This window comes from Colias philodice, chromosome 29 (genome assembly GCF_061535455.1).
Source record: "Colias philodice isolate Cphi_HAF_F1 chromosome 29, ilColPhil1 Martin Lab GWU primary, whole genome shotgun sequence".
In the NCBI taxonomy this organism is placed as follows: domain Eukaryota; kingdom Metazoa; phylum Arthropoda; class Insecta; order Lepidoptera; family Pieridae; genus Colias; species Colias philodice.
Genome location: NC_143114.1, coordinates 5297328 through 5316571, shown reverse-complemented (window position 1 = coordinate 5316571; position 19244 = coordinate 5297328). Strand labels below are relative to the sequence as shown.

The following is a 19244-nucleotide window of genomic DNA, read 5'->3' as shown; positions in this document are numbered from 1 at the left end:
TATACTTAATATGTGATGTGTTGAATAAATACATATTCAAATACAAATAAAATGGCGTTTTATTGTTTTTTCGTATGCATATAATAATGATGAAAACGTTAAAAATGACCTATGTAGTATTTTTTATGAATATAATATTAATGTTATTTTTAATTTCAACAAAATTATTATTTTTGTAATATCGATATGGTTACATCCCTTTAGAGCGATTGTATTATTACGTATATGTACAGAGATTTTTCTGTGTAATCGATGTATGTGTGCAAAAACATGCTAGTCTGCCAATTTTGTATTAGTTTGAGTTTGTAAAAACACAAATTATTTTTGTGAATGTGTGATTGTTTTTCAAAGTGTAAGTTACCCTCCCCGCACCAAAATCGGCAGAAAGTTTAGTTAGAACATTTGCCAGCGTGCTCCATCCATTACTTAATGATCTAAGCTCGCACTTGATCAATTTTTTTAAAATCTATGTATCAATTAAATTACCAAAATATAGCTTTTGAAAATTGCCCACGTCTATGTGACCCCCCCCCTGGCACTAAGGCTGGATCCGCCCTTGGCGGAAAGCTAATGTTTAATAAAAAACAAAACACTCGCTCTACTTATCCTATACTTAGTTTGCTCAAATAATCGAATCGCAAAATGTGTTGGTAAGCGCATAACTCGAGAACGGCTGAACCGATTTCGATAATTCTTTTTTTATTATATTCCTTGAAGTACGAGGATGGTTCTTATGGAGAGAAAACGTAAACATGTACCATGGGCGAAGCCGGGGTGGACCGCTAGTTTTAAATACAAGATAATTAAAGCTCATTAAATTTAATCTAATTATTTTATTTATGTAAAGTACTTTAAAATTACTGTAGCTGTGTAGTTCCACTTATTTTGATTTAATAATGTACAATATTCTGTACTTGGAAAGATTTTTAAAAATATTTAAAACATTATTAACACGTTCGCTGCGAAACAGGGCTTGAAACACCCTGTCCGTGTCTCGTCGTTATAGCGGTAGGAAAAAACTTAAACTTCTCTGTCGTGCGGGAGGCATAACTGCCATCTGGTTCAGTGTAGGAAAGTGATATCTATATATCTGAGATGTGCTATTGATTCCTAGTTCAATGGTATACCGACCTTAATACCGGGTTTCTTAGACCTCGTGCCGCACTGAACTAATAAAAATTCTAACACAGTGCGGAACGAGGTTGCGAACACCTCGTACCCCGCGAACCTCGTACCGCACCCTAAGCTAGCTTCACGCGGTTAGTGTTGTGCAACGCATTCGAGACTATTTGTGGAACAACTTATTGAAGCTTTTACAAAGAAGGACTTGAATGTGGATACAGGTACCTAATTTTCAAACTACTCGTTATAATAAATATCGTTAATAGAAACGTGAATGTGACATGTTGAGTAACTTTCTTCAAATAGGTTGATAATCATGATTACTATTAGTGTGTTTGTTCATTGAATCAACTAGCGGCAAATCCAAAACACCCGGCAATCGGTGTATGGCTCATCAAAATTTAACTCTTGCCCAAGTCAACAAGCCAACAAACAAGGCACATCATCTCTTAAAGGGATCAAAGAAGAGGAGATGTGTAGGATGTTACGAAAAACTCCGCATCTTCTTAAAAAGTCGTGAGGCCGACAAAAAAGTAAAGGAAATTCTCACAGAATGCACTGGTTGCAAACAATATTCTGGTTTGGCCTGTTTTAATAAAAAACATCCATAAGTTTGATAAATAAATACATACAATTAAATAAAATCGATATTTCTTTTCCCATCACTAAATTATATGAAAAACTGCTATTGTTCAGTGCGGTATGGGGTACATCAGACCCCACATTTTATTTTACCCATAGAATCTAAACTAACTAATCTAACCACGGGCGGCGGTAGATTTAGGTTAATGAACTCATTGTTAATAATAATCACGACAAAAGCCGCACACTTTGTCTTATTTGGCGCCAAAAAAAGGATTTTGGTCTCCTACGGGCGGTGGGGTTTAATATGCCTCGTGCCGCCACAATCTCTGGTATAGGACAAGGTTTAAAACGACCCGTAACGCAGTAATGGAAAGTACAGATATATCTGTGCCGCAGCGAACGTGTTAATATGAAAAGTGTCCTGGAATATTATATTAATTATTTTTTAAACATTTTCCATGTACACGATTACAGAGAAACAACAAGATGAAAAGAAACCACGAACTAAAATTCCAATGTCTAAATTAAGACGGGCTATTAAAAAAATAACGGAAGAAAGAAAAAAATATGAGGAAGCTGAAAGACAAGTAGGTATTGCAAATCATTTTTGCTACCAACCTTTTTTCGAGGACAACCATACTTGTTTTTTTTTACCAGAAAGGAGTCTCATAATCGATTATTTTATTAATTAGATCCAAACAAATTAGCCGGACAAACTAAGAAACACAAAACATACATATACATAGTACAATAATATTTATATGTATAAATATCTATTATTTTAATTAATTAATACATGATTTTCTTTTTAAATTTCACGATTTAATGATAGAAGTTAATGACTTCCTTATATTGTTAATTTATAATGCTTTTCCAGAAGATGTCTGCTCAACAGCGCAAGTCTTCCATACCCCGACTAAAACATACAGTTGTATCAGCAACCACAAGTAAAGAAGAAGCAAGAACTGTTTCCCCAAGAACAGATGAAGAATTTGACAAACTATTCGAAGAAATCGTTGTCAATCAAAGCGCAGATGAAAGTCCACTGATAAAGGATCCAGAAAAACTAGACTCCAAGTTCGAAGAATTAATTCACGCTTACGATGAAAATAAAATCGAACCAATTAGCATTGACAGAGTGAAAACCAGGATTCCCATGCTAAAACGTAAAAGCGAGCATGAAATTGATATGTCAAAATATTCAGAGCGCAGAAGAAACGCATCTCTTAAAAAGAGAGGATCAGTTGATAGTTCAACGCACAATACTTCGACGACTATGCACGTTAAAGAATCGAAAATACAATCGCAAACAATACAAAAAACTTTTACACAACAAACAACTAAACTACAATCTGAAACGAAAACAACTCAACAACAATCATCAAAGATTGCAGTCAATAATAGTCAAGACAACCAGGAAAAGATAATTTCATCTAAGGCAGTCAAGGAAACGACACAAATCGCAAAAACTATTCAACAGTCATCCGATAATAATGAAAATGTTAATATTGAAAATGAGGAAGTATCAGAAACACATTTAACTAACAAAGAAAATTCCAAAGTCCCTAATGAATCTGTTAATTTAACAAATAATAACGAAAACACAAAAATATTTAAGAAAAGTTCCTCAATCGATAACTCTAGAAGTACAAACTTTAATAACGAGGAAACAAACACAAAAACACTACACAAAACTATTCAACGTACAGTCAGTGAACAGCACACGTCCAGTATAACATCTACAAATATATCTTCTAATATCTCACAAACAAAGGAAATAACAACTACAGAAATAACAAACAACAATAACGGAGACACTATAAAAGCTATAATAACGGTAGAGAGAGAAAACATTGCATCAGAAGTCCCAATGATTTCAAATGAATCAGACAAAACAATTAATGATTCCAAAACAACACAACATGTCACAAATGAGGAAAGCAATCAAAGTTCAGTGAACTCAAATATGCAAAACTCTATTGACAATCAAAAAGTATCCAATAAAGTTGAATTAGTTCAAGAAAATGCAAAAGATAATTTATCGGACGAAAATGCAAATGTGTCTGTAGAAATTTGCGAAATTATTAATGACTGTCAAGATCCTAAGGATAAAAGGGACGACTCAGGCACAAATAATATTAAAGAAATATCTGAAACAAATATTGAAGTTAAAGAAAGTGCTGCAGATAGTAAATCAAATATTGAGGAAATTGCTGCAGATAACAATGTTATATCAATTGAGACTAAAGAAGAAAATGAAAATACGAATGATAAAGAGATGAGTAAGCAAGATAGCATTAGCATAGTTACTGTCAATGAAGATATCCAAAAAGTAAAATCGGAATCGAATACAGTTCCGGAAGTAAAAAAAGAAACTAATACATATAAATCAGATATTCAGGTAATTGCGACAGATAACAGTAATATAACAATTGAGACTAGAGATGAAAATCAAAATAAGAATGATAAAGAAATAAATAAGCATGATAGCATTAGCATAGTAGCTGGCAATGAAGATATCCAAAAAGTAAAGTTGGAATCGAATGCAGTTCCGGAAGTAAAAGAAGAAACTAATACATGTAAATCAGATATTCAGGTAATTGCTACTGATAATAATATTATACCAACCGAGACCACCGAAGACAGTAAAAATATGATTGATAAAGAAATTAGTAAGCAAGATAGCATTGATATAGTAGCTGGCAATGAAGATAAGCAAGAAGAAAAATTGGAATCGACTATAGTTCCGGAAGTAAAAGAAGAAACTAATACATGTAAACCAGATATTCAGGAAATTGCTACTGACAACAATATTATATCAATCAAGACCACTGAAGACGGCAAAAATATGATTGATAAAGAAATTAGTAAGCAAGATAGCATTAGCATAGAAACTGGCAATGTGGAAAACAAAGAAGAGAAATCTGAATCTAACAAAGATCCAGAAATAAAAGAAGAAATTAAAATAACAATTAAACAAACAGATACATCCGAAGAAAAAGAATCCTCAACACATGTCGAATACAGTAAAACTATAATTAACGAAGAATCTAATGCTGATTTAAATGAAACAAACGATAAAGATGCAACAGGAGTATACTCAAATGACATCCATGAAAATACAAATGAATGTAGTAGTATAGACAAAGATAATTTCATAAATAATACAGTAAACGAGGAAATAAGTATTTCACAAATTGATTCCCTTCAGAAAAACGTCCTTGCGTCGGAAGATCCTGGCCATTTAAAAACCGAAGACTCTCAAATCAGAAATATGGAATCGGATAATGCACAAGAAAGAGAAGCCAAAACAAGTGCAGATTCTAGTAATAAATCTGCCAACTACCTCGATGTCTCTGTTAGTATGGTAAAACGAGTGGTTACTCAACACAAACTTAATGATAAAACTAATAATAATACAGAAGAACATTACCTCGATATTGTTGATGAGAAAATATCAAAGGAAGTCGTTGAAGGTGAAAAGGATGAAAAGAGTCCAGAAGCGTGTATTAATAATATAAACAAAATACCTGAAACTACAGCGAAACAAGTTTCACAAAATCTTCCAAATACATTACCTGAAAAATCCAATAGTACTTTAACCTCAGTAGAAGAATCTTTGGACTCAAAATTCAATGCTGGTGCTACAACTTTTAATAGCAAAGAAGAAAAACGGGTAATAGAAAAAACCATTTCTAGAGACGAAAATATAATTTGTGAAAATAAAATAATTGAATCTATATCCGAAACAAAAACACAAGTTGTAACAGAAATTGATGAAAAACCTCAAAAACCTATAAATCAAAGTCATGACAAAGACAATACAAATTTGACAGACAACAATATAACACGACAAGTAAATATCACGCAAAATGTAAACATACCTACTGAATCTAGTTCATTTAATGATTCTGTTATGGAGAAAGAATTCGTTTCCAAAGCCTATGAAGAAACAAAGACAACATTGACAACCCAAAATATTTTAGAAAAGAAAGTTACAGAATCGGAAACAATAACTACTAAAGTTAAGGAGGTATTGGAGAAAACGAATGACTCTTACGATGATTTAAAAGTTATTAAAAGAGAAAGTAAAGGTTTTGATAGCGATAAAAGTCCGATAAATATAACTATTGATAATACTTTAATAAGACCAGCTACTCCAGTAATTGACATTTCACCTAATTGCATTGATGGTAAAGAAAAAGAAATTATAATTTCTAATGATAATCTATCAAATAAAGATGTAACTGAACATTATTTCAAGGAAGCTTCTCATACAAGAATTAACAATGCATCTAATATAATAGATAGTATAGTTGGTAATAAAGAAAGAAATGAAAAGGTAGTTTTAGATAAGAGCATGATAAATGAACTGTTAAAATCAGACCTTCAAGAGGAAGATATAATAATTCTTAGAGGCAAAGTGAACAGAGTTATGAGTCGACTCGATTCTATAAACAGTAAAAAGACTAACATTCAACAGGAGATAGTAGATGAAGTTCCCAAAAGAACAGTATTATCTAAGATCGCCATTTTTGAAGTAAGTTCGAAAAAATATTTGTTTTTCGTATATATTTTTATTGCCTATTTATCGCGAACTGGATTGATCGCAATAACCAGCCATTGCAATCGTAATATGAATTTGCCAGTCAGTTCAATTCACGGCGTAAACTGTCTGGAAATATGAGGTATACGGCCATAATACGGCCCCAGCTCTTTGATGCTATGATAAATATATCAATTTGAGCTTAATTAAGATATGTATGTAATTTTAAAAAGCATCGATATTCTGAAACAGTTATACATAAAATTTAGATTGATCTATGTTAAATAGTCGTACAATTTGTCACACTCATAAAAAAGAACTTAAAAATAATATGATCTATATTTTTACAGCGTAAAGAAGTGGAAGAAAAGCCTCTCTACCGAAGAATACCACGCTCACAAAGCCATGGACCAAGTCTAAGGCATAAACCTAAAATAGTTGAAGAAGTACTCAAAACTACATCCAAAATGGAAAACAATGTTAATATAAGTCGAACAGAAGTTTACAATAAACAACATTCGCATAATTTAAGTAGAAATTTGATTAACAATCATAAATCTGAAGATATAGTGAATAAATTGACTAGTAGTCAAAATAATTTAGATTTTGAAAAAGACACTAATAATAGTGAAAATATAGTAATAAGTGATGGCAGAAAATATTCATCGTTAAAAAGCTTAAATAATGATGAATTACACTATGAAGATAATTCAAAAACTATCAAAGTATCCTTCAAAGAAAGAGATAATAAAAAAGAGGTTTCATATGCAGAAATTGATTTAGGTGATGCTGTTAAAGGCAAAGTGCAAAACGTAGTCAGAATGATATCAATGGAACGTATGGATTTGGAAAAGAAAGGTATTATAGATATTAAAGAGACACCGAAACGAGGAACTGTGTTGGAGAAAATCGCTCTATTTGAGGTAAGGAAAGCGTGTGTGCTGAGCACACGTGTCAGAAGTGAAACTTCTTTGGCAATCAAAGATACCAAAGTCGTCGCCTTACTCCATGACGCGACCTTGAAAATTTACTCTCAACGCCCCTAAAGAAGTTTCACTTCAAAAACTCCTCATTTATTTATTTAATTAGACTTCTAGAAGCACCTTTGAATCGTCATAACACAGTTTTACCGGTTCGGATAGCAGTTTCTTCAGTGAAGAGATTGGTGAAGAGCCGGCAAGAAACTGTAGAGGCTCTTTTAAAACATTTGTACATTTTTAATTTCTAACATCTACGTCACAAATATTAAAAACTAGCTGTGCTCCGCGGTTCCACCCGCATTACTCCGCTCCTGTTGGTCTTAAATAAATCATAATATACTAAGCTTTCCTCGATAAATGGGCTATACCGAAGGAATTTTTCAAATCGGACATTCCTGAGATTAGCGCGTTCAAACAAACAAACAGCTTTATAATATTAGTAGATAGATAATAGTTTTACTCCTTTATGTTACAGGTACTTAGGAAATGTCGTTTTAGTTGTATGCGATGGTCGTTATTTTTATTAAATTATCTATAATATATTTTTGTTGCTTAGGTTATTATATGAGAATGTATTAAATAAATAAAGAAATTCAGTTGATCAAACAGAATTTAAATTAGCGACTATTTAAACTTCGCGCAAACCCTGAAGAAAAGATAATATCTTTAGTCAGTTAGTCAAGTATTGAATATTGTAATAACTAATAAGTAATGTATATTTTGAACCTCTACCAAGCTAAAGTTCAAAATGATTAAAATAAATTTTTTAAAGTGAAACTTCAAGGTCGCGTCATGGCAATACCGTCACGTCATGGAGTATGGCGACAATTTTGGTATCTTTGAATCTTGCCAAAGAAGTTTCACATCTGACACGTGTCGTACTCTCGCTCTTTTTTAATCATATTTATTCCACACTAGCTGCATCCCGCGGTTTCACCCACGTAAATGTGTTTTTCATTTTAAAATATAATAATAAAAAGTAGCCTAATTTACTCCTTATTACAACGGCTGTATGTGAAAGTCCCGTCGAAATCGGTCCAGCCATTCCAGAGATTAGCTGGAGCAAACAGACAGAAAAAATTGTAAAAAATACTATTTTGGTTTTGGTATATATACCGTATATACATTATACAATATACATCCATGTGAGTAAAAAGCGGTTATTTTAATATTTCAAACAGAGACTCCAATTTTTGAAGTGAAACTTCTTTATCGGGGTTGGACAAAAATTTAGTGTAACATTTTTGCGTTACGCCGTACGCGTGACATTTTTGCGTTACGCCGTACGCGTGACATTTTTGCGTTACGCCATACTCGTAACATTTTTCTAATAAAATAAAACGCTTGATCGACAGACAAGAACTAAAACTATATTTTAAAAACCGAACATATCAAAACCTAACACACATCTTGCTACATGTCGCTACTAAATAGTTCGTATATGAGTGATATTGTCGATATAAAATAACACCCCTACTTATCACAATATTCACTAAACAATCATATACAAAATTATTCTATACAAACTATGCCAAGAAGCAACATAAATTTATAATGTTTTGCTGAACATAAACTTTTAGTAAGAATATCAGCTGGCATATCAGCTGTTGGCAAATACAGCACCTTAACAATTTTATCTCTTACTAGATCACAACAAAAATGATATTTAATATCGATATGCTTTGTACGTTTATGAAATGCTGGATTTGCACACAGCTTCTGCGCACCTTGGTTATCATTAAATATGCAAATAATAGTCGAAGGGTTGTATGTCTCACTACAGGCGAAAATGTTTCTGTGTAATCTACACCATATTTTTGGGTGAAGCCCTTTGCGACCAAACGAGCACGATAACGCACATTGTTTTCACTATCGTACTTTTTTCGTAACACCCACTTGCACTGCACTATAGTACCATCTTTTGGTACATCTACGAGTTCCCATGCACTATGATTCTCGAATGACTGTAGCTCATCCTGTACTGCCGCTAACCAATGTTCTTTCTCTGGACCTTCCAAAGCTTCCTGCAAGGATATCTCATCCATGAACATGTTGTCATCTTTTATACAAGCACTTGCAAATCCATATCTGTCTGGCTGCTGCCTACGCCGGGGACCAGATATTATGTTGACATTGTTCAATATAATGGAGTCTTCACTGTCTGTTGTACCAGTCTCAGAGCTATCTAATGTGTCTTCTTCACAAGGTACATATAGTTTACTGCTGTCATCTGTGTTCGAGCTCTCTGATTGTTCAAGTGAATCTTCCTGAGGTGTCAAGTCTTTTTCCTCCACTGGAACCATATTCACTTCATCTGAACAATTTTCCTGTACCTTCAGATCACTCTCTGTCTCCATCTTCTCCAACACTATAACATCTCGACTGGTAGTAATGGCATTAGTCTTCGGGTTGTAAATTCTGTACCCTTTGACCTCATTGGAATAGCCGACAAGGATACATTTATCAGACTTTCTGTCCCACTTTAATCTCTTTTGTTTCGGCACATGTACCATGACTGTACTACCGAAAACACGAAGATGACTTACATCAGGCTTTCTGCCTGTCCATATCTCGAAAGGAGTTTTATAATTTAATGATGCGGTCACAGTCCTGTTCTGTAAGTACACTGCTGTGTGTGCCGCCTCTGCCCAAAACCTTTTCTCGAGACCTGCATCAAACAGTAGACACTTGGCTTTCTCAACGACAGTCCGATTATATCGTTCCGAGAGGCCATTCTGCTCGGGAGTGTATGAGTTCGTTTTGTGATGTACGATCCCATGCGACTTCAAAAAATTGTCAAACTTACTGTTGCAGAATTCTGTCCCGTTGTCACTTCTCAAGATCTTTATGCTGCAATTAAGTTGATTCTCAACCTCTGCTTTATACTGTTGAAAACATGTTAATGCCTCATCTTTACTTTTCAAAAAATAAATGTATGTCATACGACTAAAATCGTCTATGAACAGCATAAAGTATCTAGAACCACCTAGAGATAGGTTTTCCATTGGTCCGCAGAGATCAGTATGCACAATATGTAGCAACTCAGTACTTCTGTTACCTTCTTTGGGAAAAGGTAAGCGGCTCTGCTTCCCCTCACAGCATGCAACACATGATGACTTTGATATATCAGTCTTACTATCAAGTGTCAATCCCTGTACAGCATCTTGCATCTTGTTCAAATACTGTCTTTGCCATTTCCACTTTCTTCCATGTCCAATAATTTTGTTTTAATGGCGTCTGATGTCAATGGTATGCCGCAATGCTCAATCGCCATTATCATAGGGGAATATTTTTCTGTTAATCCCGCTAACAAAAGCGATGCGACCCACTCATCATTGATATTAAAGCCCGTACCGCTTAATTTTTGGCTTGTTTCAATGATTTGTGTCACGTACGAAGTCATTGAAGCACTATTTTCGAGTCGTATTGAAATCAAACTCCTCAGCAAACTGATTCTTCTCGTGAATCCTGAGTCATCAAATAGGTTCTTCAATTTCTTCCACAGCTCATGTGTCGTTTGTACACTTTTTATATGCACATAAAGCGACGAATCTATTGTCATGATCAGCTTAGCTCTGGTTTTCGCGTCACCTGCTGCTCCTATTTCTGCTGGTACAGTCTCCGACTTGATGCAATCAGACAATCCCTCCAGCACCAGAAAATTCTCAGCCGCAAAAGCCCATTCGCTGTAGTTTTCACGTCCTTTCAATTTAGGCACACTAACAAGATAATTCGTCGTCATTTTCAACTAAAAAATCTGGGCCCATAACCTCTAATAAAATAAAACGCTTGATCGACAGACAAGAACTAAAACTATATTTTAAAAACCGAACATATCAAAACCTAACACACATCTTGCTACATGTCGCTACTAAATAGTTCGTATATGAGTGATATTGTCGATATAAAATAACAATTTTTAAGGTCATAAAGAAGTTTCACTTCTTACGTGTGTACTCTAGTACAGGCATACATTTTTTTTATTAGTTTACATTAACCCAATTTATTTCGTACCCTATATAAGAAAAGGCACCAAATAAAGATATCATACAACAAACAATTAGTATTATTATTTGTTGGGGCGTATCATTATTGATTTAAACTTTGTACTAAACTAGTAAATATATTTTATGGGCACTCTTAACAACGGCTAACGTTAGGCGAGTAGAGGCAATCACGATAGTGTAGAGCCTATGTCTATGATCGGCTGTCGTTGTAGATGTTTATTCATAACTAGCTGTGCCCCGCGGTTTAACCCGCATTGCTCCGCTCCTGTTGGTCTTAGCGTGATGATATATAGCCTATAGCCTTCCTCGATAAATGGGCTATCTAACACCGAAAAAATTTTTCAAATCGGACCAGTAGTTCCCGAGATTAGCGCGTCCAAACAAACAAACTTTTCAGCTTTATAATATTAGTATAGATATCTGTAATGGCGGCAAACATCGACGATCATTTGTTGGGCCAACGATGCCCATTGTTAAAAAGAGCCCATTATGATAGTACATTTTTCTATACATTTCAAATCACTCATTTTACGCCATAAACTGCGCAGTTACTAAACGTTAGTTATTATTTTACTAGCTTCCCCGACAGACGTCCATTTTTCATATTTTCTCTGCATAAGAACCTTCCTTGTGCCTTAACGAAAACCTTTCTCGAGTTTTACAGCAACATATTTATCGATTCCTTTTATTATATACATATCGATAAATAATTAATGTTGTCAACATTTTATTTTATTAGATTCCTGCAGGTATATTCATTCTACACTTCTATATTAAAAACCTTGAATTAAAATTGCATAAAATTTTGTATTAATACATTCGATTATTTCAGAAGAAATCAACACCAGTTAGAGTGGAAAGTAGAAACAAGCCGAAAGATCAATCTAAAACGGTATCTGAGGAAAAGATGAATGAAGAAGAGTTAAGATTGAAGATAGAAGAGTTAAGAGGAGCTAAAAGAAAGTATGGGAGATACACGGATTTGAAGTTCGTAGAGTTAAATAATGGTAGCAAGATGCCTGCTATTGGCTTGGGTACTGCATTGGTAAGTAATCCGTCCAAATTGTGTAGATCTCGTCTTTGTAGTATAACCACAGTAAAAAAAATCAATGGGGTTGAAGTCAGGGGACCACAGATCACAGAAACTAAAGGGAGATATGGTTAGGGGGCGGGGCCGATGTCGCAGCAATATGTACAAAAAGAGAACAAACTGTAGCGGTGCTGTATACGTACGTCACTTACAATCTAGTGTGCGAACGAATAGTCGCTCTCATATTTTTGTGTGATGACACGCACACAACGCGAAGTATTGTTTTGATTTTGTTTACTGCAGTTGTGTGCGTAAATTTTTTATGAGACACGGTTTCGTACTCAGCGCAAGCGATTGGCATCTCTCTAGATCTCTATGGTATTACTCGACAAAACCTAATATACAGGGTGTCCCACTATTGGTATACTAAGCGCAAAGGGACTTGTAGTTTTGCATACACTGATCACGTAAAAAATACTTAAACAACGTCAAAAATTGTTTGCTAAATTTTTCCTGAAAATTCATGTTTTCTTCTCTAGCTTCGCGCAGCCGGCATATACCGCTTCTCTAATGTGAGCATTTTGTCTATGAAAACATAATCTTAAACGATAGCTCACGTGCTGGTGGCAAAGTTGGGCGGGTTGCTTGTTATGGGTGTACACATAGAGTTCACAAGAATTTGAAAAAAAAATGCGTCTGGAATTTTATAAGTATTTTTTACGTACTCAGCGTATGCAAAACTATAACCTCCTTTGAGCTTAGTATACCAACAGTGGGACACCCTGTATATATTATCTCAGTAAAAAAGTGACTCAAATTGAATAGCTTTTGTCGAGATATTTTCAAACATAACATACAAACAAAATCTAGTCGAGTAGAGTCTTACCGACATAATAGATTAAAAGTGAAATCCCATGTACCCATACTGGGGTAAGGGGCAGATGCATTATACATCTGTTTTACTGATTGATTTTGTTTTAGGGACAAGTAGGTGGTAGCCTTCTGTGTCCTACCAGACCAAGACATATTTTTTTTCTTCGTCTCCACCGGGAATCGAACCCTCGGTGCTACGCTCACGCGTCAACCACTGTACCAAGGAGGCGGTCGCGGTGGCATAATAGCTGATTAATATCGGTCAAATTGAATTGCAATTAATAAAACAAACTCTTCAACTTATATTATAAAATATTTTATAATAATATTAAAGTAACTATAGATCTACAACTAATTAATATTATTTCTCAGCTCAGTAAAAACCTAACCAAACATATAGTGTCTGCTGCCATAGACCTAGGGTATAGAACCATAGACACGGCATATATCTATGGTAATGAGAAGGAGATTGGTGAAGCTATCAATGAGAAGATAAAAGATGGTACTGTCCAAAGGTTTGTTCTACGTTATTATTTTTTTAAGTACCCACATAAAATTGGTTAATATTTTACTGATAAAATAGAATCGAAAAAATTATCTAATCTATGCAAAATCTTATACTCTATTGAGTTATCAACGACAACATTTCATCAAAATTGGTTCAATTGTTTTATCATTAGAATACGAACATTAAAACATTGATCAACATGTTTATTTCCCTTTTAGAGAGGACTTATTCGTCATATCAAAACTATGGAGTACATTCCACCGCAAGGACTTGGTTGAAAAAGCGTGTAAAATGTCACTAAAAACTATGGGTTTGGATTACTTTGACCTGTACATGATACATAACCCCATGTCGTTCAAGGTAAATGTTAATTCTAAATAATAAATATATAAATAAATATTTCAGGACAATTATCACACACGGCACGATCTAATCCCATACTAAGCTCTTGTGTTATGGAAACCAGATGGCTGATAAACATACATATAAGTATATAATTTTTAAATAAATACTTATATAAATAATTAACACCCAGACATAGAGCAAACATCTATGTTCAGCACACAAATATTTGCCCCGGGTGGGAATCGAACCCACGACCTTTGGCTTGGAAGGCAGGGCCACTACCAACCAAGCCAGTCAGTCAAATATTAAGTTTTTTAACACGATCACGCGAATATTTGGAAGTTTGCCTTTCAGTTAGTCTCATATAAGTTGTGTCCAGTTTTGACCATTTGAAGGCGGTGCGGATTTTTTGAAATCGGTTACGAATTGTGATGTTTTGTTCATGCAACATTTGAAGTAAATACTTTAGAGTTTATTCCGGACATACACACATAAACAGACAAAAATTAAAAAAAAACTATATTTTGCAGCATCGGTATCGATCGCAGATCACGCCCCACTTTTAAAATATTCAATGTTCAGTTTCGACTTTCCTACGATTATATTATATGTATTTATTTACATTAAAATTGTAACCAGGAAGGCGACGACCCCCTACCAAAGATCGCAAACGTGATTCAATACTCAGATTCCGACTACCTAGACGCGTGGTACGGGGTCGAGCACGTAATACGAAAGGGGTTGGCCCGCAGGGGGGGAGTCAGTAACTTCAACTCGGCGCAAGTGGACAGGATCGTGGATAAGGGGAAACTGAAACCGGTTGTTAATCAGGTAATTGTAGATTTGGTTTCTTTTTTAAATAAGTGTTCCAACCAGTTTTACAAATTCTCACGAAGGTAATACAAGAGTTATCATGTTTTTAAATGATGTATTTAGTGTTCGAAGTAATGCTAGTTACACACATTCGCACGAATATACAAAGCAATGTACGACGGCATTTTGCGAATGTCCATATCATAGCGCAAACATTCGTAGGTACATTGTACGAATATTTTTACGTACATGTGGTATTAGGCTTAGGGCAGGAATAGGAACGACTCAGCACCAAATTATGACGTCGATGGTGTAAATTGTAAGGCAAATTTATAATAATAACGTTTGAAAATACATTTGTAGTTATAGAGTAAGTTTGTAGCGACACTAGCTCGAGCATTCAACGACCGACCGCTCGAGCAGTCCGTGTACGTCACTCAGTCGTAAACTGCTCGAGCAGTCCGTGTACGGCCGGGCTAAATTAAGGCTAAAGAATAACAATAAGTATGTAGTATAAACAACAGCTCACTGCAAACTCATTTCCTCTATCCTACATTTTAGTACGCTATAATTAACTATGTATACACTAAATAAAATACAGTTTATCCCACAGGTGGAATGTCATCCGTACCTCACACAACAGCGTCTAGATGACTTCTGTCAAACGAGAGACGTCAAACTCAATTGTTATGGAGTTCTCGGTTCAAAAGGCACGCCCATAGAGTATAAGAGCGGTTTGACACCTGTCATTGATGATCCAATGGTGTTGGTTATGGCGGCGGGTTTGAATGTGACGCCAGCGCAGTTGCTGATCAGGTTTGTACTAAGAAATTAAGAATGATACAAATATAATACAAACTTACTCGCAAATGTAGGTATAAAGTTAGTAGAATTTGAGGTCAATATATTTTTGATACTGCCTGAATGGAACTTTTGCATGTAAACCAAATTGAACTTAATTGCAAGAAAAGGAGATTTTTAAGTTGATTTCCTATATTATAACACTTATAATAATGTAGTGGTGATTACGTCAGTACATTTATCATTTATGAAAGACTATAGCTGTGTCCCGCGGTTTCACACTCGTCAATGAGTTTTACCTTCTAAGTTTTAGTCCTAATGTTCCTAAAAGAATATCAGTATAAAAAGTATCCCAATTTACCCCTTTTTACATCGACTATCCGTCCATAAAAGTCCGATCAAAATGGGTACAGCCGTTTCAGAGATTATCTCGAACAAACAGACCGATGAACAAAAAAGAGTAATTGCCGAGCAGACATGCCAGAAGTGAAACTTACGTATTTCCACGACGTGACCTTGAAATTTTACTCTCAACGCGCCTAATGAAGTTTTACTTCAATAAAAAACACATAGGGGAGACCGGGTACAAAAGTAACGGTGGGTCGAAAGTAACATATGCTCTCTAGATTTATCCAATGGGCGAACACCGCTTAGCCTCTGTCAGGCGATAGCCGAGAGCGTCCCCCTTAATTGTATTCATTCGCCGCGTGCGCCACGCGCTGTTAGGCTGTGTGACAGGACGCTAAGTGTTTTCACGAATCAAAAGTAAGATTTTCGACATTTTTTTATTAAACGTTTACGTAGTCTTAAAAGGATGATATAAATCTGAATGTTTGCATATCCATTCTTGATTAGAGTAATTGTACATTGCTCATAATCATTTTTATGTAGCACGTTCCGTTTTAAAGTTATGTTGCACGTCTTGGCAAAAATATAGACGGGTACAAAAGTAACATAGCCCTATGGGTTCAAAAGTAACATGTTATTTTTGTCTCATTATGATTATGTATATTTTTATGTACATCTTTACTTCAAAAGAATGCCGCGACAACGCATTAGAAGCTACTGATCGAGGAATTACCGACACGGCTGAAGAGCATATTGAAAGATGGTGCAACAATAAGAGGCCTTGCAAAAATATAATATTTGCCATGTAACATTATATGTATAGATTTGTAAAAAAAATAAAAGCCGGTAATACTAGTGCAGCTACCTTGCGTCGATCGAGATTTACTAATAACAAGTAAAGTAATCTTCGCGACTATTTAATCGAGTGCTCTGCAGTTTATTTTCAGTTATCTCCATCAACGAGCATAATGTGAATAATTTTTTTGATAACCTTGCTGAGGTATTGGGAAAGGTACCAATTTGAGCCAAAAGATATTTTGAATATGGACGAGACAGGGGTGAACACTGTCCAAAAACCTAGCAAAATTGTAGATTAATAAGGGATTAAACAAGTAGGTGCCATAACCATAGCAGAGCCTGCAAAATTAGTAACTGTTGCTGTTGCCATTAATGCTAGCTAGGAGAACACATTCCGCTTTTTTCGTATTGCCGAGGGTCCCGTTGGTTGTGCTGGAGCTGGGAATGCTAGTGGATGGATGCAGGATGCAGAATTTTTAATTATAAAAGAATGATTCCCTTAATTAATCTCATTACTTGAACTTCGAATATTTTTTATCGATTGTTTTGTATTATATTTGTAAGTATTATATTTAAAATACAAGAGTTGATATGTGTTATTAATACAAAGTCTTTAAACAAATAATTTGTTGATTTACTATCATAATATTGTATTAATTACCAACCCCTTTGTCTTGTTACTTTCGACCCACGACGTGTTACTTTCGACCTGCTTACGGGGTCGAAAGTAACAACTAACGATTTTTTTTTTAAACTTACTTTATTAATATAAAACACTACATAATATAATAAATTGAGTTGCTAGTGTAAAGAATATAAACTAAATTTATATATGGTTATATTAATTTAATGATAACAGTAACACCCAGTCAGAAATCAAGGTACAAGTACAAAGTGTTACTTTTGTACCCGGTCTCCCCTAAATAATATTATTTTCCAGCTACCAACTACACGTGGGCCACAGTGTGATAGTGAAGTCGTCCACTGGAGCTCATTTATGGAGTAACCTCCTTGCGCAGGATGTCCGTCTGGAGACCAGCCATATTGAGGCTTTGAACGCTATGAACAGGAATAAACGTAACTTTCTGTTTAAAGGGTGAGTTGTACTAATTCCACGATAAGAGCTTTGATTCCTCAAAATAAAACTATAATTTAATGTTCATCACTACATAGTATAAAACAAAGTCGCTTTCTCTGTCCCTATGTCCCTTTGTATGCTTATATCTATAAAACTACGCAACGGATTTTGATGCGGTTTTTTTAATAGATGATTCTGGATGAAGGTTTTAGTATATAATTTATTAGGTTTTAATCAAAGCAGGCGAAGCCGCGGGCGGAAAGCTAGTTTGTTATAAAGTAGACATAATTTTCTTCCAAAAATGTGTAATTGATGTGTTGTCAATCTCACAATAATTAGATAAATTGTGAGATTGACATCACATCTTTTTTTTATAATATTTCTAATTCATTGTTTTTTTCTTTCAGGATGGGCGACACGCACAGAAATTATCCATTCCGAATTCCTTTCTGAGAGATAACGTCTTTTTTATGCTATATACAGCTATAGCTTATAATACTAAACTAGTTCACAATGTAATTTATTTATAAAATGCGGCATAGACCATTGAAATGTCAAAATTTTAACCGTTTATCAGAGGATCTTTTTTCAAGATGGCGGCCGCGGGATTACTGTTAGGGCTCTACAAACTAGACTTTATGCTTTTACAAACCTCCTCTACACATCCATAAAATAAAAATCGACTGACCGGTTGGCTTAGTTGGTAGTGACCTGCCTTCCAAGCCAAAGGTCCGTGGGTTCGATTCCCACCCGGGGCAAATATTTGTGTGATGAACATAGATGTTTGCTCTGTGTCTGGGTGTTAATTATCTATACATATAAGTATTTATTTAAAAATTATATGTGTATAAGTCATTTGGTTTCCATAACACAAGCGAAAGCTTAGTATGGGATCAGATCGTGCCGTGTGTGAAAGTTGTCCTGAAATATTTATCCGTCCTCTGAGAAATGCAACCCTCAATGGTATAAAATATCAAAGTAAAATGTGTGGTAGCTTTTTTTTGCATGTACTGCTGTGTGATAAGTTTAGAAATATTATTAAGTTTACGAAGAGTATATTAGATACATTTTCTATTTTTCTAATTTATTTAAAATGACTGTAGGTATGTATTTTACATATTTAAATAAAATTATAAATAAATGTTTTTTATTAATATTTCTGTATTTTGTTTTACCCTACGTCTGAACCCACCAATAGATAAAGTGTATCATCTAGTATTATATTTACAAATACAGTTGATAAAGTTATTGACCGCCTCCTTGGTACAGTGGTTGACGCGTGAGCGTAGAACCGTCAGGGATTCGATTCCTGGTGGAGACGAAGAAAAAAAAAGTCTCGGTCTGGCAGGACACAGAAGGCTGATCAAGTGATCACCCACTTGTCCCTATAGAAAATCGATCAGTGAAACA

The 19244-nt window shown here is 34.8% G+C and overlaps 1 protein-coding gene across 1 annotated transcript in view; it reads left to right on the top strand.

Moving 5' to 3' along the window:
* The window catches only part of LOC149475978 (uncharacterized), a 30955-nt gene extending 12021 nt beyond the window's left edge, over positions 1 to 18934 (top strand). The window contains exons 4-14 of the mRNA XM_089713103.1: positions 2182 to 2294; positions 2585 to 4108; positions 4499 to 6247; positions 6604 to 7176; positions 12073 to 12285; positions 13516 to 13658; positions 13870 to 14011; positions 14636 to 14827; positions 15423 to 15625; positions 17697 to 17852; positions 18242 to 18934. Coding sequence (XP_089569229.1) covers positions 2182 to 2294; positions 2585 to 4108; positions 4499 to 6247; positions 6604 to 7176; positions 12073 to 12285; positions 13516 to 13658; positions 13870 to 14011; positions 14636 to 14827; positions 15423 to 15625; positions 17697 to 17852; positions 18242 to 18287 — 5054 coding nt within the window. The 3' untranslated portion in view covers positions 18288 to 18934. The remainder of the gene's footprint in view (positions 1 to 2181; positions 2295 to 2584; positions 4109 to 4498; positions 6248 to 6603; positions 7177 to 12072; positions 12286 to 13515; positions 13659 to 13869; positions 14012 to 14635; positions 14828 to 15422; positions 15626 to 17696; positions 17853 to 18241) is intronic.
* Positions 18935 to 19244: the final 310 nt, after the last annotated feature.